This window comes from Pleuronectes platessa, chromosome 24, assembly GCF_947347685.1.
Source record: "Pleuronectes platessa chromosome 24, fPlePla1.1, whole genome shotgun sequence".
In the NCBI taxonomy this organism is placed as follows: domain Eukaryota; kingdom Metazoa; phylum Chordata; class Actinopteri; order Pleuronectiformes; family Pleuronectidae; genus Pleuronectes; species Pleuronectes platessa.
Window position 1 is genome coordinate 1,978,026 of NC_070649.1, and position 27,272 is coordinate 2,005,297.

General features: G+C 44.9%; 3 protein-coding genes across 4 annotated transcripts; 1 reads left to right on the plus strand and 2 right to left on the minus strand.

Annotated features, from left to right (window-relative positions):
- Nucleotides 1–9,647: 9,647 nt before the first annotated feature.
- Nucleotides 9,648–14,142, minus strand: cldn10d (claudin 10d). Of its 2 annotated transcripts, none has more exons than XM_053417398.1 (6): nt 13,740–14,142; nt 11,252–11,775; nt 10,870–11,031; nt 10,721–10,802; nt 10,516–10,623; nt 9,648–10,349 (listed from the first exon to the last, which is right to left on the minus strand). In XM_053417398.1, the coding sequence occupies exons 2-6, from the start codon at nt 11,481–11,483 to the stop codon at nt 10,160–10,162; spliced, it is 774 nt and encodes a 257-aa protein (XP_053273373.1). In that variant the 5' UTR covers nt 11,484–11,775; nt 13,740–14,142; the 3' UTR covers nt 9,648–10,159. The 2 variants fall into 2 exon arrangements, with proteins under 2 accessions (XP_053273373.1, XP_053273371.1); XM_053417396.1 differs by having other exon boundaries at nt 9,648–10,352; nt 13,740–14,140.
- On the plus strand, nt 13,800–22,648 carry dzip1 (DAZ interacting zinc finger protein 1). The gene is made up of 18 exons (XM_053417605.1): nt 13,800–13,895; nt 14,234–14,332; nt 14,453–15,028; nt 16,429–16,513; nt 17,007–17,122; nt 17,485–17,643; nt 17,738–17,839; nt 17,928–17,990; nt 18,084–18,212; nt 18,796–18,844; nt 18,924–18,974; nt 19,635–19,801; nt 20,074–20,275; nt 20,561–20,666; nt 20,990–21,351; nt 21,587–21,708; nt 21,847–22,006; nt 22,139–22,648. The coding sequence occupies exons 1-18, from the start codon at nt 13,800–13,802 to the stop codon at nt 22,246–22,248; spliced, it is 2,754 nt and encodes a 917-aa protein (XP_053273580.1). The 3' UTR covers nt 22,249–22,648.
- A 697-nt stretch (nt 22,649–23,345) lies between these two features.
- Nucleotides 23,346–26,493, minus strand: LOC128431325 (claudin-10-like). Its single transcript, XM_053417606.1, has 5 exons — nt 26,077–26,493; nt 25,695–25,856; nt 25,546–25,627; nt 25,330–25,437; nt 23,346–23,538 (listed from the first exon to the last, which is right to left on the minus strand). The coding sequence occupies exons 1-5, from the start codon at nt 26,306–26,308 to the stop codon at nt 23,346–23,348; spliced, it is 777 nt and encodes a 258-aa protein (XP_053273581.1). The 5' UTR covers nt 26,309–26,493.
- Nucleotides 26,494–27,272: the final 779 nt, after the last annotated feature.

Here is a 27,272-nt window from a genome sequence, read left to right on the forward strand (position 1 = left end):
TCTGGAGAATCTCCTGATGTTCTCCAAAGTGTGTGAATGCAAACCTCCAAGGGAGACTTTCCCCGGCCAACCCCCCCCCCCCTCCCCAGTAAAAATGCCAGAATGTCCGAAGGAGGCGATGTGACAACACAGCTGGAGAAAGGAAATAAAAAGAAAGTCTAGTTTAAGGCTGCAGCAAAGAGGAATGTTTAAAGTTTAAAGAAAAACACATTTTATGAATGTAAACTAATACTAACCTTTATTTTACTGGTCTAATCAACCATAATTGATGCACCCAAGTCTATAATTGGCTCTGGACAAGCTCAGTGTCTTCAACCAATGAAGTTGACCAGTTCATCAAATCGACTGAAGTTAGAATCGTCCGATTGAAGTCAGGCGTGCTTTTATTTTGATGACCAGGTAGCCTCATGTTTTATTCTGGGCAGCTTGATTCTGCATCCACCAGTCAGCTGTCCTGGCAGCCTCATCCTTAAACACACACACACACAAACACACACACACACACAGAGGTAATTATTAGAGTGGCCTAGAACAAGTGGTGGAAGAAAATCACTAGAAAACAACAGTATAGGAAATTTAAAGAACCAGGAAATATTATTATTAATGATTTTTAATGAATCATTCTTATTATTGGGGCATCAGGACTAAAAGAGCTCTATATTGATACAGACCATTTACCTTTTATTTGTTGTGAATTATTTTTAATATATAATTAGTTACTTGCACATATAATATAGTGACTTTAGAGTAGGAGATGTACTGTTACAGCAGTGTTATTTCCTTAGTGTTATATTTATATTGTTTTATACAGGTGGTTGTTTGTCGATCTTTAATAGAGGAGAGTGATTTCAGCACCACAGACAGTGATCAGGGACAGAATCCAGGGGGGGGGGGGGGGGGGGGGTTCCAGCAGACACTACAGGCATGTGAGCTCCAGTAATGGACATCCTTAAACCTGCTCTGATCATAAGCTTTTGTTATTTTGCTTTAAGATGCCCCCCCCCCCAAGGGATTTAACCAGGGTGCGCTTTGGAATGTATTCTGTTCAATCCTCTTTCAGCACTCTGACAACACATTCCTCTCTCTTCCGCTGACTCTGACTTAATCGGTATTGGAGTTTAGTCCACGGCTCACCTCTCTTTATGTGTGAGGGGGCTCAGCATCCCTCATCCTGAGAGAGGGTGAGGGGGGGGTGAGAGGACTCTGCCTCATGACAAGAAATATCTCATCCTCAAAAGGTCATGCACAAGTGGACACACAGTTTTGGGGCTCAGTGATGATAATGTCCCATGTCAGCCTGCTCTTTACCTGTAAGGCCTCTTCCACACACGATACCATCCAGTCAAAACACAATCCATCCCTGCCAATGGCATGTGGATTCAAATATGAGCAGAATCCCTGATGGGAAAGAATCTGCATTAATGTTTTGTGCAGTGAAGCAAGACTTGTGTTGTACTGGCTGTGCGGCTGGGATATTTATGAGGTCCCTGACGCTCACTACACAAGCCTTGTGAGAAATATCCCCGGGAAAGTGCTGATTCAGCCGGTGGAGCCGTGCACAGGCCTCGCATTAATGGACCTGAAGCTTCCTGGAGATCACAATTGGATTGGTTTGTCATTTCTCTTCATCAGGTTTTTGTCTTTTTCATTTTCAGCGAGGCCTGTGTGATGCAGCCACAAATGCGTGTATGTATTCTGTGGTAATTGGAATAATTTATGAATAATAATAAGGAATGAGAGACTTTCCGACAGTTCACTTTTGGACTCTTGCAGCGGGACTGCCGGTGAGCGGAGAGTTTCTGAGCATTTCTCTCAAATGAGCAGCCTGAGACATTATTAAGCAAAGCAAGTGGAACGTGAAGCTGCTGCACAAGAAAACTTGAGGAAAATCATAAGAACAAAAGCACTGTGGGTTATGAAAGATAACATCCTGTTCTGCTGCTGCAGATTCATTCTGTAGTAGAGCATGAAAAATGATCCTAAACTTTACAGTCTCAGAGCATCAAGAACCCATCTTGTATGAGACTGTCCTGTTTTATTATGACCCATATGTTTAGCAACATGTTGTAGTCGTGTTAGGCAACTTCAGTCTAAAAAGCCGATGGTAGATGTTGATTTCTCAGCCTCATTCTCAGCCAAATTTTAAGAAATTCCCTGTGTTCACCAGAAAGAGCCGGACGGACAACCTGAAGCAGAATAACAAACATCATGATGCTGTGTTAGAATAAACAAACAGAAGCAGCAGTCTGGATAAGTCAATTATGATTTATATGTGACTTGAATTATTGTTTAGTCAAAATGTTTTGAACTGATTTGATTTGAAAAAGGCCAAATCCAAAATATCTACTATTTTTCAACTCCTCTGTAAAAAAAAAGCTCTTATCTCTTTGCAAATACTAATATTTAATATAATAAGTGTTCCATGGAGAAACTCTTCACCTTTGTTGACCGTCCTCTGATTAGACATCACATTAAATAGTAACATCTTGACCTCAGTAGATATCTTTTAACTTAGCTTAACCTTGAAGTCTGTTAAAAAGGGTTTTCAGTACTTTCCTGTTTAGAAAGATGAGATGCTGTTTGTTTACGACCTTCATCTGATAGTTGTTGTTCACATTGAAAAGAAACGCCTCGGCCGTCGGGGCTCATTGGCAGAAATGTACTTTCTTTATTTCCATGATGGAACGTTTTGCTTGTAAATCCCTTTATCAGATGCCATGCAGCACTTTTGGCTGTTTTCCTTGGCTGCATGTGGAGCGAGTGTCTGAAGAAGTGTGAACTCTCCACCGCAGGGATCCACCAGCAGTCCCCAACACCTGCAGCGTGGTGTCGGCCCCATGCCAGCCTGTGCCGGGCTCTCACCACAGCCTCATCCAAAAACACTTAATCAAAGGGGACACGCTCTGCTCTTGGTCCAACATGAAAAGGAAGCTGCTGTCCCACACTGTGCACTTTGGCAGCTCGACAGAGAATCACCCAGATCGGTGAGCTGTTCACTACGCTGCTGGGACATGGGCGAGGAGGCCGGTGATACAATCTGTGTTTTGGAGCAGGAAAGTGAAGCATTGGGGACACATCTGATAGTGATGTGCCGTGGCCTAATCAGCCTTCCTGTCTCCACCATCAGCACTGATGGAGGTTTATTACCTGCTCCAGCACAGCCTGCATGTCACTTCCTGCAGAAGTTGGTACGAGCCCCTGAATGAATGTCAACGGTAGAATTACTGTCATTTCTCTCATCAAGCTTTACTGCTTGTACCCCAATATTAAGGTCACCTTTCTCTGCCTTTGCTGATTCATTCAGAAACCTCTGTGCAATTTCACTACCACTACTAAAAGAATTGTATTTATATAGTGCATAGTTCACACAGCACTACATACAGCACTTCTCTATCAGGTGTCTTTAACACTCCTACACTCCTGCTGACATTCTCCACAGTTTGTCTTTCACACATAAACAACGCAGCGGGACGTTCAGGTGGGGGGGCTGGGGGGGGGGGGGTGCAGCAGGTAGAGACAGGATGTAACGGAGATCAGGTGATTTTATTTACGGCTCTTATCAACAAGAAATCTCTTGACATCTTTGATCCCTTTTCTTGCACAGAATATGGATCATGAATCTCTCTCTTTATCTGCAGGTTTTTCTTCTTTTACTCGCTGATATTAATTAATATGAAATGTAAAAATATCTCTATGCTTGCTTTCAGAGTGAGAAGACATTCATTTCTCACATTAACTGAATAAATGTGGCTGATTCAGGAGGAGTCTTTAATGCTGACAGTCCCAAGGACAGAACAAATGTGTGGAGTGAGATTTAAAGGATCCAACAAGGCAGCAAATGAAATGACCTCAGTGTGACTTTTCTTAAGATGCAAACAGAGCGTTTCATTCATGTCATTGTTCTTTTATCGGAAAGTTATCAGATTTAGACCAAAGGAATAAGATAAGAAGAGCAAGACACCCCCCTCACCTCGCCTGTAAATATCTGTTAATTAACATTCTGTCTTCATTCTTGAGAAAACCTTTCAAACACGCTTCTCGTGCTGCAGGATATAAAAGCCTTCAAGTGAAATCCTGAAGTTATTGATGTGTGAACTCGGTTTGTGATCAAGTCCAACAAATCATAAAGGAAGCATATGGAATATCTGACAGCCACCAAGGCTTTGCTGTCTCTTATTTATCTATTTTTGTTCACATGTACATTCAGTGTGCTCACTGTTCAGTGTAATTTATTTCACGTCACAACAGTTAAGCAAGTCCTATTTAGCTGCAGTCTTTGGTTAAAGTGTGAATTGAAATAAGTCATTATCTACAGAAAACAGCTTCACGAGAGGAAACACTTCAAAAGGAGGCTTCATGGTCACAGACACATAGGAGAAGCGTGCAGGGAGATTCTCTGAGAGGCCGGTTACAGCAAACTGCTCAGGGAACTGCATTAGACACCAAACATCAAAGCCGTAAATATTCAAGGAGACACGCAAAGGCAAGAGAAGTAAAAATGGATTATTCCTCAAGTGAACACACAGAACATCAGAGCGAGAAAGAGCTTCTTCGAGGCAGCATTTGGAAAACTCAAGGGTTCCATGATGATGGCAAAGGGTCAAATGTGATGGGAGAACTCAAAATGAATGTGTTTCCGAGACAAAAGGGGATCTTACCGGTGTCTAAACACATTTCATCGACTTGCTCGTACCAGTAAGATGAATTCAGCTCCGTACAATATCCCACTGTCACTAACAATGTGATGCTTGTCGTACTCTCTTACCACTTTAGGTGTCATTTCTAATGAAACTAATCATCAAGGCTCTGATGAGGCATAAAACCTCGGGCCCATTGAAGCAAGTGACCGTCTATAAACATGTTTATATAGACTGTGCATTCGTGAGATTGATATTTGATAATACTGAGATGCTTGTTTTGATTTAAATCTGTTTTGATGGTGGCAACATTCTCTCTAATCCAAACTGATTTCACACAGAAATGATGATTGATGAGTTCAGTATGCACACCAGAAGATGACCTTTCTTTACCTGTTAAATATTCATGCTGTCTTGTTGTGGGGGTCCCTTCAGGAGGAACCCACATCAATAACAGATACTTAGTCTTGTATTAATGGAAAGGAGATTTCACAAATGGTTCAGGGAGAGAGAGTCTTCGAAAACATAAAAGGCTTTGAAATCACAGTCATGATGTGTATTATGACCATCTGGTTAAGATTCAAAATCCCAGAAAGCTTGTGTCGCCCACTCCTAACATTCAGTCTGTGGCAGAGTCTTTAAAATGCATCGTGCATGTGTGGATTTCTTCTGAGGATAACAGCGGCCCTAATGTACAATCTAAGAAGATTGCTCTGTAAGCCCTCTGTGAGAGCATATCTGATAGAAACCAGATTAAACCATTTCAGACAAAGCTTCAAGTGAGCCCCAGAACTGGTGCAAGAGGTGCAGGACCAGAGGCTGGAGGGTTATTCTCTTATCTTTGTGGCCAAAGCTCTCTGGTAAAGCACCCCTCCTGGCATTTAATACACATGTCTGCGATAACATCATCGCTTCTTTTCTCCCCCCCCCTCCCCTGGCCTCCGGAGAGAATCTCTGAGCGTCTCTAAATGTCACGTTAAGTGCTTCTCTTGTCCCGCGCTGACACAAAAACCAGTCGCTCCCTGAATACAAAGGAGGCCGTGCGATAGCTCAAAGAGAGCGACAGATATCTGCTCTCCTCGTCCCTGCTCTCCTCCTCATCTGTTCACACTGTCAAACGCAACATTTAGTCTCTAATATGGCAAAGACCTCTAACTGCATCTAGGTGCTGGACTAAGTATTGTTTACACACAGTTAGATTCAAGGTGCTGTAAAGGGACATTGAAAACAACAGAGACGAGTATAACAAGAGGTGCAAGAAAATCTAAAGAATAAATCTAAATTTCAAAATAAGCTGTATTTTAGTTATTAGTGATGTTGGAAAGGTTCTCTTACTTCTTGAAGTTTCACTTTTACTCTATATTTCTGAAAATAAGGGATGATCGCAGAGAGGAAATGTGCAGTTTGGTAATGATGCAGACACAAGTAGGAGTTTATTCTGTCTTACAGTAAAGTCAGAGTTTAGTTTTATACCCACGAGCACATTCATCATACATAACTCTGCTTCTATATCTTATATATCTTATTACCTGTGTTCTCTCCAAAAGACCCACCACTGCTGCTGTGTTAATTTGCCCTGTAGAGCCCGGGCCTCCTCGCCCAGTGGGAGGATGAGAAACAGATCGCTGCAGACCTCATCATTTGTCTCTATATATAATTCTTCAGTGCTGGTACATCTTCTGACCTGTGCAACATTCATTTGGGACAATGAAAAAAAACGGTGGGATGCTTCTCTCCTTCTCCCCTCCCCAGCGCTGCACTCTTTCATCTCTCCTTCCCACAAGGCTGATTCACCACTTGTGAAGCCTGCGGCAGCCTCGTTGAAAATAGACAACAAAGTGTCTGAGATGAAAACCAGTGGGCAGTTGCAGGCGAGATTGCCGTTTGGCTTCCAGTTGCTTGGGCAGTGCAGAGCTGACACTTCCAATCGTCTGGATTTTAGTCAGAAACGGGAGCAGGCTGGCACTGCCAGGCCCCTCCACTGCAAGCACGCCCGAAAACCAACAACCAACCAATCGGGAGTCAGTCTCAGCTGTCAATCGTGACAACAAATAACTCATTGATACCAAACTTGTTAGATAACGAGCAAGCTGGTTTGTCAGACGTGGTCTATGGCTGTGTCCTTCATCTGCTGTGTAAGGATGCAGCCCCCCCCCGAAATGAGAAAAATCATTGATTTATCCATGAAAAAGGTAAAAGAGGAAGTACCTATACCATGTAGATACTTTAAATCTTCCATATTTTCCCCCTCATGCGCTTTTAAGGAAGTTGTTTTTACTGTGATGTCAGTCCCTCTTGCAACTCAAACAAAAGTGCTTTGAAAGCTAAAAATCCCCATTTGAATTTATAAATTTCATCTACACTCATACGCACAGAGAGAAAAGTAATTATTTTCTCTTGTGACCACCTATCTTCTGATTCTTCTAAACATCTCAAGACGCTTATCAGAGAGCAGCAGCACGGTAACTGTAACTGCACAGATCATTTCAGCATATGTCTGAATCCTTCTGGTCCTCTGCAGCAGCAGATAAGAACCTCCTTCATGAATAAAGATGTTTAGGCGTCCGCTCCGCTTTGTGTTCAGTGTGTACTTGTTACAGAGGCCAGTATTTATAGTCCCATGAAGGCCCAGAGCGGTGCGAGTGGGTCTCATGGGGGATTGGGAAGTGGCGCTGCTACCTATAGTCGGAGAGATATACCACCTCACCCCCTCTGAAAACTTGGAGCAGGAAATGAACTCATAAATCAAGCAGTAAATTGAGTGTAGAGCTGTGCTTACTCATCTCAAGAGGTCTGCTCCTCTTCCTCCACACACCCCTGCTCCTTTTTACTGCGTGACTAATGCAGCGCCGCCACTTCTCTGCCCCGCATGGGTGTGTCTCCCTCTGCTATCCACCAAGTGTTATTTTCTAGTAAGCGCCACAACTTCAGCCTGGAGGCTCCAGGAGAAACACTGCAGGGAGATTTGAGTTAGGCTGGGATTTGAGCTGCAGAAACCAGCACATCAGCCTCTTGTCCTGCAGCTGAACTTCACAGCCTCATTGTGATGCCACTGGCAGGAGACTTTACTGGGGACACAGCTTGTGAGGAGCGTCTCTCCTGCTCGCCTCGGGCCATCCCGACAGCTACAGACCCTGTCCACAGGAATTAAAGTCTCTATTTATCAGAAGTTGACTGACGTTGTCTGGGGACTGGCCGGGGAAATGGCAGTCAGCCTCCTCCAGCAGTGGGACGCTGATGGAGAGGTCCACTTGCTGGGATGTGCACATACAGGGGGTTTCTTAACAGGATGTGTAATGTTAAAACACACACACACACACACACATACACACACACACACACACACACACACACACACACACACACACACACACACACACACACACCACTCTTATGCATCACACTTTAAGTCACCTTGTTCTATTGCTGCAGATATGTCCTTAATAGGAATCTTCCTTTAATCTTGTGCTTAAAAGAAACTATGTGAGACTGATCCTGGAATACAGACACTATACATGCCTGTGTGTGTGTGTGTGTGTGTGTGTGTGTGTGTGTGTGTGTGTGTGTGTGTGTGTGTGTGTGTGTGTGTGTCCTACCTGCGCCCTATTACAGCCAGGACTGTGTCTCCTCCTGCAGCTGCTTTCCATCACAGCAGCATTTCCTCTAACCATCATCTCTCCTCAACAGTAAAACCACAGGGCCTGCAAAGCTGAGCTACACTGACCTCTGCTGGTAGAATCATCATCTACATGTTTGTACAGCTGCCTCAATAATCCACTGAATCATAAAGACGTAGTCCAGCATCGATGGTATTTGTTTTCAAACTTCTCTACAAACCTTCACTTGTGTCCCTGCAGCAGCGTTCATGGTTATTTCATTTATTCAACGTCAAATAACTTCATGATGTTTTATGCTATTTAATTTGCAACTGTAGCCTGTTACCATGTTCCCCTATGTGGTGCTCCCCCATTCCAAAGTGTCACCCTCACCACAATAACACAAGAAGTGCAGGGATGTCCTTTCAGAATTAAAGCTGCTCGGTGGTAGTTGTCTACTCCGAGCATTTCATCATTTTAAATCGCAATATAGTAATCAGATTGAAAAAGGGAGGGGAATAGATGAGGCATTAATAATACAGCAACAAATGGAGAACATAAGGGATTTCTGTACATTTTTTGATACAAATATTGTAATATATGCAAAATGCCAATATCACCATCTCCAACATATAGGGCATTGAATAGGCGATATGGCTACAGTTGTGTAAATTACTTCACTTCTGCAAAAAACTATTTCATTGTAAAGAATCCCAGTATTTGCAGAATGAGGTCTCATTTTCACCCGTGGTTTAGATATACACACAGGAGAAGATACTTCATTCCACTACAGGGAAAGTTGCAAGGTTACAGTTGCAAATGAGTAGATCACATGCATTATGCTAACAAGCAATATTAATATTAATAATAAATTAAATGTATTTGTATAGTACCATTCATACAATAAATGCAGCTCAAAGTGCTTCACATACAATATAATTCAAATGTAAGTCGTATTTCCTGCAGGTTTACTTTATTACTTCTCACTAAATACTACCTTTGAGACACAGCATGTGGTTTAAGTCCCACTTCATATCTTGTGCCAAGTGTTTGTTCACCTCACCCCTTTAAATCCATCCTGACTCCTCCCACACTCTGTGAGGTAGTGGATGTGCTTTGTGTAAAAACATGTGTACTTCAGATTTTATATTGTTCCTGCTTGTGTGAAATCAGGCAATGAGTTGTGGTTTTAATTGAAAATATTTATACCAGCTATAAAAGACCCCCCAGGTTCTTGACTTCACTTTCTTTCTGTCTTTCTTCTTTCTTTTCCACAAGCTTCAGACTCGTCAGGGTTCAACACAGACAGTGTTTCTTTTTTATTCCAACTGGTGCATGTGAGGACGTCCCAGTGAGAAGAGCCTCCGCACTTTCTGCAGAGTCACTGAGAGAATGGAAACAAAGGAAGGACCCGTTCTAAAGGAAACCACTTTGTTTTAATCATTAAAAACACAAAACCAAACCAGAGACTGTACAAAGAAAAGTTAACAGTCATAATGAGAAGAGGAAAATGTGTCTCACACTGAAAGTAACAACAGATTCACAAATCACATCCATGGAGGAAAAGCATCAAATCAAAGAACATTAACGTTTTGTAAGATTTCAAAAAAGATCCATCCAGTTTCTTCTTCTTTCAAATATGTAAACACGAGGAAAACTTTGACATTCAGTGAAAATAGGTATAACTGTGGTGAATATGAGTAATCAGCTGGTAGCTGAGCATGAGGGGATGAAGCAGCTTCTGTGGGACAATCACAAACTCCACCCGACTGAAGACCTGCTCTCATCACTGCTGTTTGTGGTCTGATGAGGGTTTGATCTCCTGGTCTCTCGTTCAGAGAACCAGTCAGAGAATCTCCCAGAAGGTCCAACTGGTCCTGTAAAGTCCTTCAGGTCCCTCTCTGAGCTCAGGACTTCCTGTGGGACTCAGAGGAAGCTGTCCCTGCTGAAGGTGCGGCCCCCCCTCGACGCCGTGGCTCCGGCCTCTCGGCTCTTCCTGCCCTCGTAGAACAGCGGCGGCCCCAGAGCGAGTCTGGAGGACGTGGCCGGCAGCATGTAGGTCCGTCGGGTCCGGGCCGTGGCGTACGTGCCGGGTCTCAGGGGCCGTTTAGAGGAACTGCTGTTTAGATACAAGAGGGAACATGGTCAGTATCACTGGTTGTCAAACTATAACACATCAAAGTACATATAGATATATTTGTGTGTATATATCATTGTATATGTACACACTAAATGGTATATTTGTATTTATATAAGTTGTATATAAACATATAGCCCTGTACCTTGATGGCAGACCTTCTTTTCCAGAGAAGTAGCTCTGCACCGTGCCTCCACTCAGCAGGAGCACGGATCCTCCCCAGCCAATGAAGATCGCAGCTCCCAGTTCAAACCTGCACAGGTTTGTTTTCATGAACTTACTCATCCCACTCTTTATGAACTACTTTCATATCATGTTGTATTTGTTGTAGTACTTCAAAAAGTACTCACTTCTGAGCCCTGAAATGTGGATCCAAGTATTCTCTGATGACTTTGTTGGCCCACCACGAGTAGGTGATCATCCCGCAGCATCCTGAACACACGTTGTACTTTGGACTCACTTCACACTTTGATCCTTCAGACTCTTCTGTGGTTCTTACCTGACACCAGGTACGTGATCCCGCCGGCGAAGGTCACTCTGGCGTTGGCGATCTCTGAGCCTCCGATCTTAGTGCACTTCATCCCAACGAGGGTGAGGACGCCTCCGAAGAAGCCGGTGATGACGGAGCAGACGGCCAGCGCTCTGCAGGCGTGGAGATACACTGAGGGACGACAGGGGGAGGATTATCTATAACTTCTGTTTATCTTATAACAGGATTCTTAAGTTACAGTTTGATATTTGCAACATGACCTGTGACCTTGTGACTAAAGCTTCATATAACTGTAATTCCCATTTAAATATATCTAATATAGATCTCAGTGGACTTGTTTGTCCCTAAACCAGAGCTCAACCCACTGGCACCAGTTTTCAGACGAGCTCACCTGGCAGGCCCAGCATGGAGGGGTAGTCCTTGCAGTCGGACACCCCCGTGGTGTCGGAGATGCAGTCCTTCCACAGATTGGAGTAGTAGTTGGAGGTGGTCAGCACGATGCTGCCCACCTCGGAGAAGGTCCAGTACTCCGTCGGCAGCGTGGAGCACACCAGGATCCAGCCGCACAGACACGACACGAAGCAGCCGATCTCCAGGTACATCACCAGCGTCCTGTACGTCATGGTGAGTCACTTCAACCTGTGGTGAGAGCTGCGAGTCGTGAGCGAGGCAAAGGGACCTGGACGAGCTCCCTGCTGATCTGGAGGCGTCACACCAGCAGTTTGGATGTTTGTCTCATCTTATCTTTTCAGGAGGTTTTGCCAACTCAGCATCCTTCATGTTCCCAGGTCATTCCACCAGATTCAGATTTCACCTCCTCCTCCTCCTACAACTCCTCCTGCTCCTCCTCCTCTCTGCTCCTTCCTCTTTAGATCCCAAAGTGCACTGCAGAGAAGTCATGAAACTGATTTTCTTCTGTGAGATGAAGGTGAAAAGTACAGAAATTACAATCAAGCAGGTGCCAAAATATTTTATTATTAGAATATAATTATTTTTATCGTTAATTATCCCGCTGAGTATTTTCAAAGATGCAGCGATTTTCCAGTTTCCTGTCTGAGGAGAACAGTTGATAAGATGCATTGAGTCACATGTTATTTGTTGGTGATATTATTCAAAGGATAAAAGTGGAAGGATCTGTTTCCTGTGAAGAGAAGCAGCCGACGCTCTGTTGACATATAAACAAGCAGCCGCATGAGGGAGAGTCGTGGGAAACCAGTCTGTGAGAACCAGTTTGAACCACTTTGAAGATGGACAACAGGTCGCCTCCCACAAGTGAAGCCAAAGGGCCTTCATCGCCAACTGGTGGCTGGATGCGGTATAGGTCTCTAACCCGGCCTCCTCCATGTTAGTTCCCTGAGACTCAGGCTACATCCACATTATTACATTTTCTCATCAGCTCTGCTTCTGATTGGCCGGCGTCCTCAGAGCAGCTGAGACGTTTGGAAACTATGATGCAGACTTTACGAAGCCTTCGCTGATTGGTCAGATTCTCATCACATAACCCCCTCCAGCATCAGCATCAGCTAAAGATGGTTTATTAAGACCTTTACTATTGAGCTTTTATTTGTATTATCCAGCAGTTGATCCTCACAGCCGAGGATTCTTCTGTCTCCTCGTCCTGACAGGCCTTTTACCTTCAATGTGATGAAGACAGTGATGAAGAGTAGAAGTAACCCAACATTAATCTGTTGCACTTCAGAGACGGAACCTTCACTATCTGAGGTTCCATTGTAGAGAGACACCTCCGCCTCACAGCTCATTTCACTGATAAACAACTTTATTATGAAACACGTCTGAGGAATGAACGAAACAGATATTTTCTCCTAATGCAAGACAAGTAGAGGATCTAATTCACCAGCTTCACATCTTCAGGAGAAGTTTACATGATTGTTGATATCTTTGCAGTGAATGCATTTCATCATTCAGTATTTCAGGTATTGTCCAATTCGCTTGTTTTTGTACCTCACAAATCTTATTGAAATGTTTCCTTTGTTACTTTCCTCGTTGTATCACTTGCCTTCTGAGGCACAACATGGGTCAGATATGATAATAATCTTCTATGTCATCAGAAGACTCATCTTCTTCTCAGTGAAGAAGGATGAACAAGCTATTGGAGAAGCAACCATCCATTCATGATACACGGGTAAAGGAACCGGTGCCTTGTTGAGCCATGTTGTGCACTAGCAGGGTTTGTGCATCTCTATGGCAAGCCGATTGAGCATTTATTCCATATCCTTGATATCAAGTTTCAGTCCCCTCCACTAGGTCGGTCATTGTCAGTACTAGTTGGACATTTGGTCGCACTAGTTTGGCATTTTACTGAACTAGTTGAACAAAAAATCGTACTAGTCACTCTTTTTCAGCAACTAGTGGCACTTTTGTTCAACTAGTTAAAACAGAAACCTTACTAGTAACACTGTGTGCCGCACTAGTAGAGCCAAAGTCTCTACTAGTGGGCTTTTTGCTGCACTAGTGGCCCTTTGGACCGAACTAGTAATGCTGAAAGTGTTACTAGCTTACTAGTGAGCTACAAAAGCTCTGACATGTAAGCTAGTCAAACATGGATTCAGCGTACTAGTAAACTAGTGGCGTCCAATTTTCTGCACTAGTTTACTAGTGGGAGCCCAAATGCACACTAGTAAACTAGTGCAGCCAAAATACCCACTAGTTTACTAGTAAAAGCCTATTTTGACCTTACTAGCAAACTAGTGAGGTGCAAAATGTGTACTGGTGCGACCAAATGTCCAACTAGTGCTGACAATGACCGAACTAGTGGAGGGGACTGAAACTTGATATCAAGGATATGGAGTAAATGCTCAATCGGCTTGCCTTACATCTCTCGTCTATCAAAGTGTTAAACGTGTTGTATCCTCTCTTACTGTGAAGGTCCTGACCGGAAGCGTAGCGTTGGTAACTAATGGCGTGCTCCCCCCTCAGGAATGTGGAGCCCAGCTTCGTTACCCCTGAACCTCCCGGAGCCCGTCGACTGGAACCCGCTCCACCACGACACCAACCCCCGCGGTGAGTCGCTCCATGTCCGCGCTGCAGCTCCACACGTCACATGCAACTGGTTCACTGGTTAGTTGGTGGATTAAAGTGGTTTTCTTTAAGTTTTCATCCCAGACGGGGAGTTAAGAAACTCCGTTAGCTAGCGGACCTTAGCCTCCTGAGCTAGCTGCCCCGGGGCGACGTGTTGTGCTCCACAGCAGCTCCAAGTGGTTCACTCGTTGACATGTTCGAACATGTGCGCCATTGTTTTTTTTTAGGGGATTAACTTCCTGCCCTGACTTGAGATGGATGTTTCTGGAAACGAGCGGTTGTGTTATTGTTGTGTTATTGTTGTGTATCATTTAAAAACGTTTCCGCTCCCCAGGGACGCTGCCCGGGTCTCCATGGGAACGTGGCCGACGCACAGCCGCGAGCAGGGGGCGGAACCAGAGAGCAGCAGCCGCTCATCGAGCGCCTTCTCCCGGTAGAGGCGCAGGAACCAGCTCCAGGACTGCAGCGGTGGATCGGTCTGTGCTCCGCTGCCTGCTTCACTCTCGGTCTGTGACTCACTTTATGTCTGTTATCGTCTCTCTCTTTGTTGCAGCCATTTCACAACGGCATCTACTACCCCTACACAAGTGACACCCCGGGGACCCACTCATCAGCGGGGATCCAGTCCCTCCTGAACTCCCCGCTCAGCCACTACTCTGTACCCGCAGCGGGGATGACTCCTTCCAGCGGCACCCCCACCGTCCCCCCCTTCAAATTCCGCCGTCGCGGGGAGACGGTGGACTGGCGGCGGATCCACACGGTGGACATCAACCTGGTGATAAGCCAGCTGGACATAGACGCTCTCCAGGATCACATCAACACAGTGACGTTCTGCAGCCTGGACGGGGAGCGGTGCCAGCAGTGCCGGAGCCCTGTGGACCCGGGTCTGCTCAAGCTCCTGCAGCTGGCGCAGCTGTCCGTGGAGTGGCTGCTCCACTGCCAGGAAGTGCTCAGCCTCAACCTGCATGCGGCGGAGGAGAGGCTGGAGGCGGCGCGCAAGGAGCACAAGCAGCTGCTGGAGCAGCAGAGCGAGCAGGAGGAGAAGGTGAAGGCTCTGAAAGAAGAGCTGGTGCTGAAGGGGAAGGTCGTGAGCGACCTGCAGTCCAAGCTGCTCCTCAGTAGCCATAAGGTACTGCTGACACAGCGATATTGGTCACCACTGGCATTTCACACATGCATCTCCATCACCCCCACACCTCCCCTCTCTCCTCCTCCTCAGGGACCCCCGCTCCTTCATTGTTCCCAAGATCTATTCACAGCTCCGGCTTTGTGTGTTTGAGAGCAGGGTTCAGAGAGAAAAGGGGAAACCGGCGAAGGCTTTTATCAGAGCTCGACCAAACGTTTCCCTCGAACCGATTACGATGCGTACCATGAAACCATGGCTTCTAATAAGCTTGTTTCCCGACAGAAAGAATAGGATTTAGAGCCCGAGAGCAGATGGTGGTGATTAGTTATATTAATCCAGGAGCATTCATCATGGTGACTGCCCCCCCCCCCTCATGTACTGGCTCTGTGTCCTTGTCCAGCATTGTGTCCTTCGTCTCTGTTGCCAAAGACGTTTCTATATCTGCTGGTTAATGTTGTGGAGGTAGGCAGTGTTGCTCAGTTGCTATTAGGTTATTTATAGCACAAATCAACCCCTCCCCCCCCCCCCCCCCCCCAAGCGGTTGCCAGGGCAACAGATATAGTGTGTCATGACAGCTTGTGGTTGCTAGGTGAGCGCTACCAGCTCAGCTAACAGAGGTGGCTCAATAATTGTTAGACAGGGTTTGTGTTTTGCATTTGTTGCTCGTCCACACGTCTACAAGACAAACTCACGCTGCTTTCTTCAACTTCTCTGTTGCACCAAAGCCGACGTGTACATGAGTCTCACTCACCTTTCAATCTTTGCTACCGTACGGTGTGGCAAGGTATCAGCAGAAGCAGTCTGAGCTTTTGAGTGAAGTCAAGTGCATCATGAGCGGCAGGCTCAAACGCACCAAGTAATATATGAGGAGAAGAAGCAGCATCTCTCCCAGTTGTGCAGACAGTGAGCTGCAGTGTGTTGACGGCTTCCGCACGGAGCAAATCAGCATCAATCTCTTTCCTAAGTGTTTTGAAACAAGCGCCTGAACTCAGAGGAAGCTCCTGTTGCTGCGTCGCCTTCGGATGTGTTTAAAACTTTATTTACACTTCCCCATGTAAAAGACTCTCAGTGGTTTTACTGTTGATGTGCGTTGATGAATTTCTTCATCTTAAAGTTCTATATATTGTTATCTGTTTATTATTTATTTGATAGGGAAAGTTCTTATTAATCAACAGACTAATTACTGTGAATGAGTTAACAGGATCATTTTATTTTCATCTGTTGTCCCTCTAGCCAGTTTTTACAATGCAACCTGTAATAAACCCAAACAAACCCAAGACACTCATCAGATTCAGACCAAAGCCTGATCTACACTGACCTGTTTCCTCAGTAATGGGAGTTGCCGTATACAATGTAATAAATAATGTTTTCTCTTTCTTTCTTTCTTTCTCTCTTTCTTTTAGTGTCAAATTTGTAAAAAAGGCTTCTTTACGCCACAATTCCTCCAGAGTCACATGCAACGCCGTCATCCTGAGGACCACGAGAGCCGTAAGTCCACCTGACACAAAGAGAGAGAGAGAGAGAGAGGAACACAAGTAAAGTCAGATACACGTAACGTTGCGTCTTCTACCTCAACATGAGGAGGTAGAAGATGGAGCCCTTGGCTTTCTGCTGCTAAAGGACTGAATGTTGTAGCTATTATGGTTTTTGTTTTGGATCGATTTGAGCTCCATCATGTAAACAACAATCCCTTGTGGGCAGTTGAGGGAAATTCCCTTGGTGCCACAACCTGTTGTTGCTACATTGCCCACTGCTTGTAGCGTAATGATGTGATCATTAGTGTGATGAGGTAAAAGACGCCTTCGCTTTCTGGTGCAACAATAGTAAAAGTTTTAGCTGTTAAAGTTCTTATTTAAGAATGATTTTAACAGGATCAAGCAAACAACGATCTCTCTTGGCCACTGAGGGGCGACCCTTGTCTTCTACCTTTAGATGAACGTTTAATTAAAGCAAGTGATTTGACTCTTGTTGTTTCCTCCAGAGCTGCAGTCGGAGAGTGAAAAGAAATCCCAGATTGAAATTCTCAAGATGGAGATCAGCGGCTTGAGGGAGCTGAACGTTCATCTGCAGCAGAACCTGCAGCTCAAAACAGCTCAGGTAAGAAAAGCAGAACATCGGAGAACCTTGTACGAACAGATTTGTTGTTACGTGGTAGTAACGAGCGATTAAGAAAAACTTGATGCAGTCATTAACTTTCTCTGATTTTAAATTTTCAAGCACAATTCATTTCAACTCTGTCTGCTGTTATTCAAATTAGGTTAATTATTTTGCATGTTAGTTAAAGCTGCTTGTCGACTCCTGGCAGAAAATGTACAGAGATAGTTACCAACTCATTTGAAGTGAGGTTGATCAGATTTTGAAAACTGATTTGGGGAAATAGTTCTCTCTGTAAACTTGTTGAAGCTTCCCCTCTTATAACAGGCACTTGTGATTTCACTGTTTTTTTTGTGTAATTTCAGGAGAAGGAGCAGCTGTCAAAACTCAACGACCTTGAGAGAGAGCGAGACCATTTGAAAGCTGAGGAGATGGCTCGCATTGAAAGAAAGATCGAAGACACCAGGGACGGCATGCGCAGAGAGATGGAATCTATGTACAACCGAAATGTTCAGGCTGTCAATGTACGGAAAAGATACGTGGATGTTGTTTATATACATTATTTATTTGCTCCTCAGGATATCTTCATAATCATTCCATGTATATTCCCATTCATAGGCATTGAATCAGAACCAGATATCCAAACTTGAAACCTCAGCCGACTCTGCTCACTCCCAGACACAAATCATCCAAAAGCTGGAGCAGCAGCTGAAGAAGCAGGTCAGTGGCGCAGGGAGCTGATATTTTACAACCTTGAAATGAGTGAATTGATGTAAAAGCACAAAATGCTCAAAATATTTCTCTCCAGGATAAAATGTGGGAATCCATGTTGCAGAAAAACAAGGAACAACACAAGTCTGAAAAGAATCAGGTACGATTCTGTCAGAATTGGCTCATTTGAAATATGAAACAAGCAGTCTAGGAACGGCCCTGTTGTAAAACACATCCTCTTCATGTTCTCCAGCTGCTGGAGGAGCTGAGCAGAATTCAGTCGTCTGTGTCCGGAGAGCAGGAGCGAAGCCAGCAGCTGCAGCAGGAGATGGGAAGGAAGCTGCAGGAGAAGCAGCAAACCATCAAGGCCCAGAGGGAGCAGGTTAATAACACACACTCTCACTCTCATTCATCTGCCCAGTGCCATTATGTCGGGAGAGGAAGTGAGGCGGAGGTTCAGGCCTTGTTCAGGATTTCCTGTATTTGCTGCACTGGCTCAGATTGAGCTGCACTGATGTGATGATACTGTACTTTTGACTGAAGCCACAGTTCAATGCTGATCCTGGAATATTTCCAAATTTTTAGACAGAGCGTGAACTGATCATATCTGACATGTATTTCTTGTTGTGCAAAGTGATCTGAGAGTGTAAAGAAAAGCACTTGTTTGTAGAGACTTCCATAAACAATCAGACCTGATATGGATGTTTGGGGTTGACATCAACTTTTTTTTATCCGCACAATTATTAAATTGAGTTCTAATAACAATACATAAAGACATAGAGAATGAATTCTGCTGAGATGTAAACGGTCAAGTCTCTTGCTGTCAGTTCAACTTTTTAGAGAATTTCAGAGTCTGCACTTATCACCAAACGCTCTCTTTTAATTTCATGAAAATCTGAACGATTGTTTATCTTTTTCTCATATGATCATGAGGTTTAACTTGTGATGATTTGTTCCACTTGCAGATAAGAAATATTTCCTCAAATACGCCCATCAAAGTAGTGGAAGTACCAGGTATGGATCCATCTCACATGTCTTCTGAGCAGAAACTGCTCATATGATCCTAATGCATTCATCTCATTGTGTTTTCCAGTGGTGGTCAGCGCACCAGCACCAGAGCCCAAACCAAAGAGGGTTGTTCTTGGTGAGTAAATCCTAAAACTAAAACGAGAACATTAAAACATGGTCACTCCCAGACAGGCTGAGCATGTGCTTCCCTGCACGACGGATTTAATGCAGTTTAACAGCTGTACTGCTACCACGTCCCTGACCCCTCTCTGTTAACGCCTGTTTATCTGACTCCCTCCCCCCCCCCCACTGACATCACGTGCCCGGCCAATTAGAGGAGCCAGTCTTTGCTCTTAACCTGGAGCCTATACAGGAGCTGTCAGAAGAGGAGAAAGGTAAAACAGAGAATACAAGCAGCCGAGCTGGGCGACTGCATGCTGCCTGCATGGTTGCATCGGCCTGTTGTTTGCAGCCTTTTCTTTTACGAGACTGAGATCGTCTTATTGCACACCGACATGAAAGACCTCACGATGAGCTTATATCATAGAAGCTTTGTGAAAGTCAGCCCATGGTCTGTGATATTCCATCATGCCTGCCACATCAGTCCAGTGATCATTACGTCATCTGTCTTCCTGCAGCCGTCACATCCACGCAACTCAACCTGTGGCATGGATCTTGCTTTGAAAATTGCTGAATGCATGCTCATTTTATTTGTTTTTGTTTTAGCATTTACTGTATGACGCCCAACATGTGTGATTGTCAACACAAGACTGACCAAGTGAGGTTTCTTTTACAGACTCGAGCAGCGCCTCTGAGAGGAGGCCTGAGCCGGTTCCAGAGAAGAAACCGAGTCCCAGGGTGACGGCCAGTGCTCTGAAGAGGAACCCCAGCATCAAGAAGGAGATGCGACGAGAGCTCGAGCAGGCCGCCACAAAGAACCTGGAGGACCTGGGAGTCAAGCCTGTATGTTCTCACTATTAACGCCGCCTCTCTCCACACAGTTTTGTTTTCGTGTCCAAGATTCTGTTTCATATACGGACTACACCCTATGAGTATCAGGATAAAGTCAAAATATAGGAGAACAAATTAGTAATTTAATGAGAGAGTAGCCTTTCTTCCTCACTTCTGGTTGACTTGCATACGGACACAGGGCTGCTTGGAAATTATCTATGAAAAGACATATAATCTATGAAGAAAGTCTTTCTCTAGACCTTCTTCCTTCTGCTTCTTCTCAGAATCAAAGTGGTGTGAAGAACAGGGAGTTCACTTCCATCATTGCTAAAGTGCATTCAAAGCAGGACCAAGTTGCAAAGGGGATGCCTGGATACTGGCCGAGTCGGGAGGAGATCAGCCGCCGCTTGGACGAGAAGATGAGCACGAGAATGACGAGAGAAGCTCCTCCAGAGATTCAGGCTCGATCCAGACCCGCAGTTCAAGGTGCTTCCTCAGACTCCATCTCCAGAAATCCTCTTTTCATTCTTATTCTGCTAACAGACCAATTTAAAGCACACCACACTAGACTTTCTATCTCCACTCATCTCCACTCCTTTCAAATTATGACTGATTTGAAGGGAAATATTAGTTTCCTTTTGATAAAGTGTAATTGGTTTTCACTGTGTATATCCAGCACTCTCAGTCTAATCTGTAAAAGCTTGTTTGCCTTCACATAATTGGATTAAGGCTCTGACACAGTGTCAGTGACTCTGGTGTCTGGACCTGCAGGCAGACAGTCCAAGACCCCCCAGCCAGCGCCGAGGGCCAGGAGCACCACCCAACCCAAAACGTCTACGCCCAACACCAAGGCTGCTCCGAGGACCTTCACACTCATGTAAAAATACAAAACACACTGTGTTATTTGATTTTCTAGTCTCCTCGACCACCATCACTCATACATCCCACTCTCATGGCAATTTGGGCTTCAGTGTCCTGCCTGAGGAGGAATTTAACCACTGGATAAATCAATTCTAGTAGGTTTGAGGAACACTTACAAACAAACTACTTTTCCCATCATGCATTTCCCCTTTCCTAGTATTTCAGCGAATCACAATGTACGTATACAATCAGTCACATGTCTTGAAAATAATAACATAAAAAGTGATTCAAATGGAATGATGATGGTTTTAAAACACAATGTTTCTGTGATTTTTTCAGTTCCGATGAGGACTCTGACGAGGAGGACACGGAAGAGAAACAGCCCCCGAAACCCCAGAGGGCCAGATCAGCACAGACCAGGATGAACCAGGCGACCCCGGTCCACATCAGAGCCGGCAAAGCCAGTCCGGTCCAGACCAGGCAGACGTTCTCCTCCAGCACCCAGCAGCCGTGGGGGTCAGTGGGGGTGGTGACCAAGACGGCAGTGAAAAAGATGGAGAGCGATGATGACGATGAAGATGATGATGATGATGATAAGGAGGAGTGGTCTGAAGTCAGCGAGCTGCTGGAGATCGACTCCAAACAGCTGCAGGGATACAGAGACCAGAATGGCAACGTGGATAAAAGGAACTTCAAGAAAGGTTCGTGCTTAGTTTCCTGAACTACAAACTCACACCATGAAAAAAAAGTTTGTTTAAAATGATTTACATGTCGATGTTAGTCACAGAAGTTGTGTTGTTTATATTCAAGGAGTCAACAAGTCATTTTAAAAGTCCCAAATGTCATTTTTGAAACAAAACATTTTTAATAAGGTTAATTCTTAAATATGATGCACTCACCTCGTGTGTCAATATGATGCCCGCTCTTTGTTTTTAGATAAGAAAATCACTGTCCTGGCCAAAGAGGTGGAGCAGAAGTTTGCAGAGAGAACAGCAAAGAGACCAGCAGGGGGCGTCAGCATTTTGAGAGGGAGGAGAGACGAGGTGCAGGAGCTGATGGTGAGAGGAGGAGGAGGAGGAGGAGGAGGAGGAAGAAGAGGATGACGGGACCTCGTGCATAGAGTCGCCAGTTCATTGATATAATTATTACTCTAAAAATAAAGTTAAAATATTTGTCTTGTTTGTGTGTGGGGACAGTACACAGATTTAGAGGAGAGCCAGGATTGGTTGGTCTCCTCCTCAGAGGACGAACAGGAAGTGTCTAAACCAGCTCAGGGCTCTGGACCAATGAGGAAGAGTCTGGACTCATCCAGCACCAGCGTGTGGGGAACCTCCACTGGAAAGGCTCCCAGATCAGGTCAGTTTAAGGAAACCTTGGGAAGAACTAGACTGGAACCTTCTCGTTTATTCACCAGAACCCAGCGGTGTCATCGAACATCCTTTTAAGGTGAAAGCAGTGATGTAAGTGCGTCTGTCTGGTTCCCACTAGGTCTGACTGAAGCCGGGACAGGAAGCACCTTGAAGAGCAGCCTGTTCTCCCTCGGCGACTTCAGCGACTCCGAGGAAACGAACCATAAACCCAGTCGACACTACAGCTGATCAGGTGACGCTCCGCCCAGCTCCGACACAAAGACCTCAGTCGCCTCCTCTGACGTCTACAGCCGATGCCAGAACAGCCATATTTTATACTTCTGCTAATAGAGACATGAGCAATACTTAAGATTTTTCTACCATCATCTAGTAAATATAACAGTTTCATAGACTTTTCTTGTTTTAAGTCCCACTTCATATCTTGTGCCAAGTGTTTGTTCGCCACGCCCCTTTAAATCCATCCTGACTCCTCCCACACTCTGTGAGGTAGTGGATGTGCTTTGTGTAAAAACATGTGTACTTCAGATTTTATATTGTTCCTGCTTGTGTGAAATCAAGCAATGAGTTGTGGTTTTGTATTGAAAATATTTATACCAGCAATAAAAGACCCCCCAGGTTCTTGACTTCACTTTCTTTTTTTTTTCTGACACCAGAGTGTCACCTTGTTGTTTTCCACAAGCTTCAGACTCGTCAGGGTTCAACACAGACAGTGTTTCTTTTTTATTCCAACTGGTGCATGTGAGGACGTCCCAGTGAGAAGAGCCTCCACACTTTCTGCAGAGTCACTGAGAGAATGGAAACAAAGGAAGGACCCGTTCTAAAGGAAACCACTTTGTTTTAATCATTAAAAACACAAAAACAAACCAGAGACTGTACAAAGAAAAGCTAACAGTCATAATGAGAAGAGGAAAATGTGTCTCACACTGAAAGTAACAACAGCTTCACAAATCACAGCCATGAAGGAAAAGCATCAAATCAAAGGACATTAACGTTTTGTAAGATTTCAAAAAAGAGCCATCCAGTTTCTTCTTCTTTCAAATATGTAAACACGAGGAAAACTTTGACATTCAGTGAAAATAGGTATAACTGTGGTGAATATGAGTAATCAGCTGGAAGCTGAGCATGAGGAGCTGAAGCAGCTTCTGTGGGACAATCACAAACTCCACCCGACTGAAGACCTGCTCTCATCACTGCTGTTTGTGGTCTGATGAGGGTTTGATCTCCTGGTCTCTCGTTCAGAGAACCAGTCAGAATCTCCCAGAAGGTCCAACTGGTCCTGTAAAGTCCTTCAGGTCCCTCTGTGAGCTCAGGACTTCCTGTGGGACTCAGAGGAAGCTGTCCCTGCTGAAGGTGCGGCCCCCCCTTGACGCCGTGGCTCCGGCCTCTCGGCTCTTCCTGCCCTCGTAGAACAGCGGCGGCCCCAGAGCGAGTCTGGAGGACGTGGCCGGCAGCATGTAGGTCCGTCGGGTCCGGGCCGTGGCGTACGTGCCGGGTCTCAGGGGCCGTTTAGAGGAACTGCTGTTTAGATACAAGAGGGAACATGGTCAGTATCACTGGTTGTCCAACTATAACACATCAAAGTACATATAGATATATTTGTGTGTACAGTGCCTTGCATAAGTATTCACCCCCCTTGGACTTTTTCCCATTATGTACTGTTACTAACTGGAATTCAAATAGACTTAAATAAACTTTTTCCCGTTTGATCAACAAAACATGCATAGTACTTTGGAGGTGCAAAATAAATTTTATTGTGACACAAACAATAATGAGAACAAAAAAGTTGACATCTGTTGGGTGCATAAGTATTCACCCCCCTGTGTCAATACTTGGTAGAACCCCCTTTCGCTGCAATTACAGCTGCAAGTCTTTTGGGGTATGTCTCTACCAGCTTTGCACATCTAGAGATGGAAAGGTTTGTCCATTCTTCTTGGCAAAAAAGATGAAGCTCAGTCAGATTGGATGGAGACAGTCTGTGAACCGCAATCTTCAAGTCTTGCCATAGATTCTCTATTGGATTGAGGTCTGGGCTTTGACTGGGCCATTTTAAGACATTAACATTCTTTAATCCAAACCATTCCTTTGTAGCTCTGGCTGTATGTTTAGGGTCATTGTCCTGCTGGAAGATGAACCTCTGCCCCAGTCTCAAGTCTTTTGCAGACTGCATCAGATTTTCTTCAAGGATTTCCCTGTATTTGGCTCCATCCATCTTTCCCTCTATTCTGACCAGTTTCCCTGTACCTGCTGAAGAGAAGCATCCCCACAGCATGATGCTACCACCACCATGTTTCACTGTTGGGATGGTGTGCTCAGGGTGATGGGCAGTGTTGGGTTTTCGCCACACATAGCGTTTTGCATTGAGGCCAAAAAGTTCAATTTTGGTCTCATCTGACCAGAGCACCTTCTTCCACATGTTTGCTGTGTCTCCCACATGGCTTCTGGCAAACTCCAAACGGGATTTTTTATGGATCCCATTCAACAATGGCTTTCTTCTTGCCACTCTTCCATAAAGGCCAGATTTGTGGAGTAGACGACTAATAGTTGTCCTGTGGACAGATTCTCCCACCTCAGCTGTGGATCTCTGCAACTCCTCCAGAGTAACCATGGGCCTCCTGGTTGCTTCTCTGATTCATTTTCTCCTTGTCCGACTCTTCAGTTTGGGTGGACGGCCTCCTCTTGGTAGGTTTGCGGTTGTGCCATATTCTTTCCATTTTCTTATGATGGATTTTATGGTGCTCAGAGAGATGTTCAAAGCTCTGGATATTTTTTTATAACCTAACCCTGCTTCATATTTCTCCACAACTTTATCCCTGACCTGTTTGGTGAGCTCCTTGGTCTTCATGATGCTGTTTGTTCAGTAATGATCTCCAACAAACTCTGAGTCCGTCACAGAACAGGTGTATTTATACTGAGATTAAATTGCAGACAGGTGGACCCTATTTACTAATTATGTGACTTGCAAATGTGACTTGTGAATGCAATTGGTCGCACCAGATCTTTGTTAGGGGTTTCACAGTAAAGGGGGTGAATACATATGCACTCAACACTTTTCAGATTTTTATTTGTAAATAATTGTGAAATCCATGTAATATTTCCCCCCACTTCCAAATGATGCACTATTTTGTGTTGGTCCATTACATAAACTCACGATGAAATAAATTTGAATCTGTGGTTATACCATGACAAAATGTACAAAAGTCCAAAGGGGGTGAATACTTATGCAAGGCACTGTATATATCATTGTATATGTACACACTAAATGGTATATTTGTATTTATATAGGTTGTATATAAACATATAGCCCTGTACCTTGATGGCAGACCTTCTTTTCCAGAGAAGTAGCTCTGCACCGTGCCTCCACTCAGCAGGAGCACGGATCCTCCCCAGCCAATGAAGATCGCAGCTCCCAGTTCAAACCTGCACAGATAATATTCAGGTTTGTTTTCATGAACTTACTCATCCCACTCTTTATGAACTACTTTCATATCCTGTTGTATTTGTTGTAGTACTTCAAAAAGTACTCACTTCTGAGCCCTGAAATGTGGATCCAAGTATTCTCTGATGACTTTGTTGGCCCACCACGAGTAGGTGATCATCCCGCAGCATCCTGAACACACGTTGTACTTTGGACTCACTTCACACTTTGATCCTTCAGACTCTTCTGTGGTTCTTACCTGACACCAGGTACGTGATCCCGCCGGCGAAGGTCACTCTGGCGTTGGCGATCTCTGAGCCTCCGATCTTAGTGCACTTCATCCCAACGAGGGTGAGGACGCCTCCGAAGAAGCCGGTGATGACGGAGCAGACTGCCAGCGCTCTGCAGGCGTGGAGATACACTGAGGGACGACAGGGGGAGGAGTATCTATAACTTCTGTTTATCTTATTACAGGATTCTTACGTTACAGATTGATAATTACAACATGACCTGTGACCTTGTGACTAAAGCTTCATATTACTGTAATTCCCATTTAAATATATCTAATATAGATCTCAGTGGACTTGTTTGTCCCTAAACCAGAGCTCAACCCACTGGGACCAGTTTTCAGACGAGCTTACCCGGCAGGCCCAGCATGGAGGGGTAGTCCTTGCAGTCGGACACCCCCGTGGTGTCGGAGATGCAGTCCTTCCACAGATTGGAGTAGTAGTTGGAGGTGGTCAGCACGATGCTGCCCACCTCGGAGAAGGTCCAGTACTCTGTCGGCAGCGTGGAGCACACCAGGATCCAGCCGCACAGACACGACACGAAGCAGCCGATCTCCAGGTACATCACCAGCGTCCTGTACGTCATGGTGAGTCAGTTCCACCTGTGGTGAGCGCTGCGAGTCGTGAGCGAGGCAAAGGGACCTGGACGAGCTCCCTGCTGATCTGGAGGCGTCACACCAGCACTTTGGATGTTTGTCTCATCTTATCTTTTCAGGAGGTTTTGCCAACTCAGCATCCTTCATGTTCCCAGGACTCAGGTGAGTGAGTCATTCCACCAGATTCAGATTTCACCTCCTCCTCCTCCTCCTCCTCCTCCTCCTCCTCCTCCTCCTCCTCCTCCTCCTCCTCTCTGCTCCTTCCTCTTTAGATCCCAAAGTGCAGAGAAGTCATGAAACAAATTTTCTTCTGTGAGATGAAGGTGAAAAGTACAGAAATTACAATCAAGAAGTTGCCAAAATATTTATTATTAGAATATAATTATTTTCATTGTTAATTATCCTGCTGATTATTTTCAAGATGCAGCGACTTTCCAGTTTCCTGTCTGAGGAGAACAGTTGATAAGATGCATTGAGTCACATGTTATTTGTTGGTGACGTTATTCAAAGGATAAAAGTGGACGGATCTGTTTCCTGTGAAGAGAAGCAGCCGACGCTCTGTTGACATATAAACAAGCAGCCGCATGAGGGACTCGTGGGAAACCAGTCTGTGAGAACCAGTTTGAACCAGTTTGAAGATGGATGACAGGACGCCTCCCACAAGTGAAGCCAAAGGGCCTTCATCGCCAACTGGTGGCTGGATGCGGTATAGGTCTTGTCGTGGCAATCAATAATAATCCCACCTTAGCAAGGAGGAAACGAGACACAATTCTCTTACAGTATTGTCACACTTTAATGCTCGAGCATGGTACATACAACAGAGTTGAGTTTGTCATATGCACCCAGACAGAAGACAGTGGTTGGTATTTATACATTTGGCTAACCCCACCCATTCGGGAGGGGGTTGTTAAACAGTTAATGACACAGGAGAAGCAGCACTTCAAACATCTTCAA

Excerpts from the sequence above, each read along its gene's own strand:
- cldn10d (XM_053417396.1), bottom strand. The coding sequence starts at position 11,483 with ATGACGTACAGGACGCTGGTGATGTACCTGGAGATCGGCTGCTTCGTG. Across the intron at positions 11,032-11,251 it reads CTCCATGCTGGGCCTGCCAG|TGTATCTCCACGCCTGCAGA; the intron begins GTGAGCTCGTCT and ends GTCGTCCCTCAG. Across the intron at positions 10,803-10,869 it reads GATCACGTACCTGGTGTCAG|GATGCTGCGGGATGATCACC; the intron begins GTAAGAACCACA and ends ACGTGTGTTCAG.
- dzip1 (XM_053417605.1), top strand. The coding sequence starts at position 13,800 with ATGTGGAGCCCAGCTTCGTTACCCCTGAACCTCCCGGAGCCCGTCGAC. Across the intron at positions 14,333-14,452 it reads TCATCGAGCGCCTTCTCCCG|CCATTTCACAACGGCATCTA; the intron begins GTAGAGGCGCAG and ends TCTTTGTTGCAG. Across the intron at positions 18,975-19,634 it reads ACCAAAGAGGGTTGTTCTTG|ACTCGAGCAGCGCCTCTGAG; the intron begins GTGAGTAAATCC and ends TTTCTTTTACAG.
- LOC128431325 (XM_053417606.1), bottom strand. The coding sequence starts at position 26,308 with ATGACGTACAGGACGCTGGTGATGTACCTGGAGATCGGCTGCTTCGTG. Across the intron at positions 25,628-25,694 it reads GATCACGTACCTGGTGTCAG|GATGCTGCGGGATGATCACC; the intron begins GTAAGAACCACA and ends ACGTGTGTTCAG. Across the intron at positions 25,438-25,545 it reads CCACATTTCAGGGCTCAGAA|GTTTGAACTGGGAGCTGCGA; the intron begins GTGAGTACTTTT and ends TTATCTGTGCAG.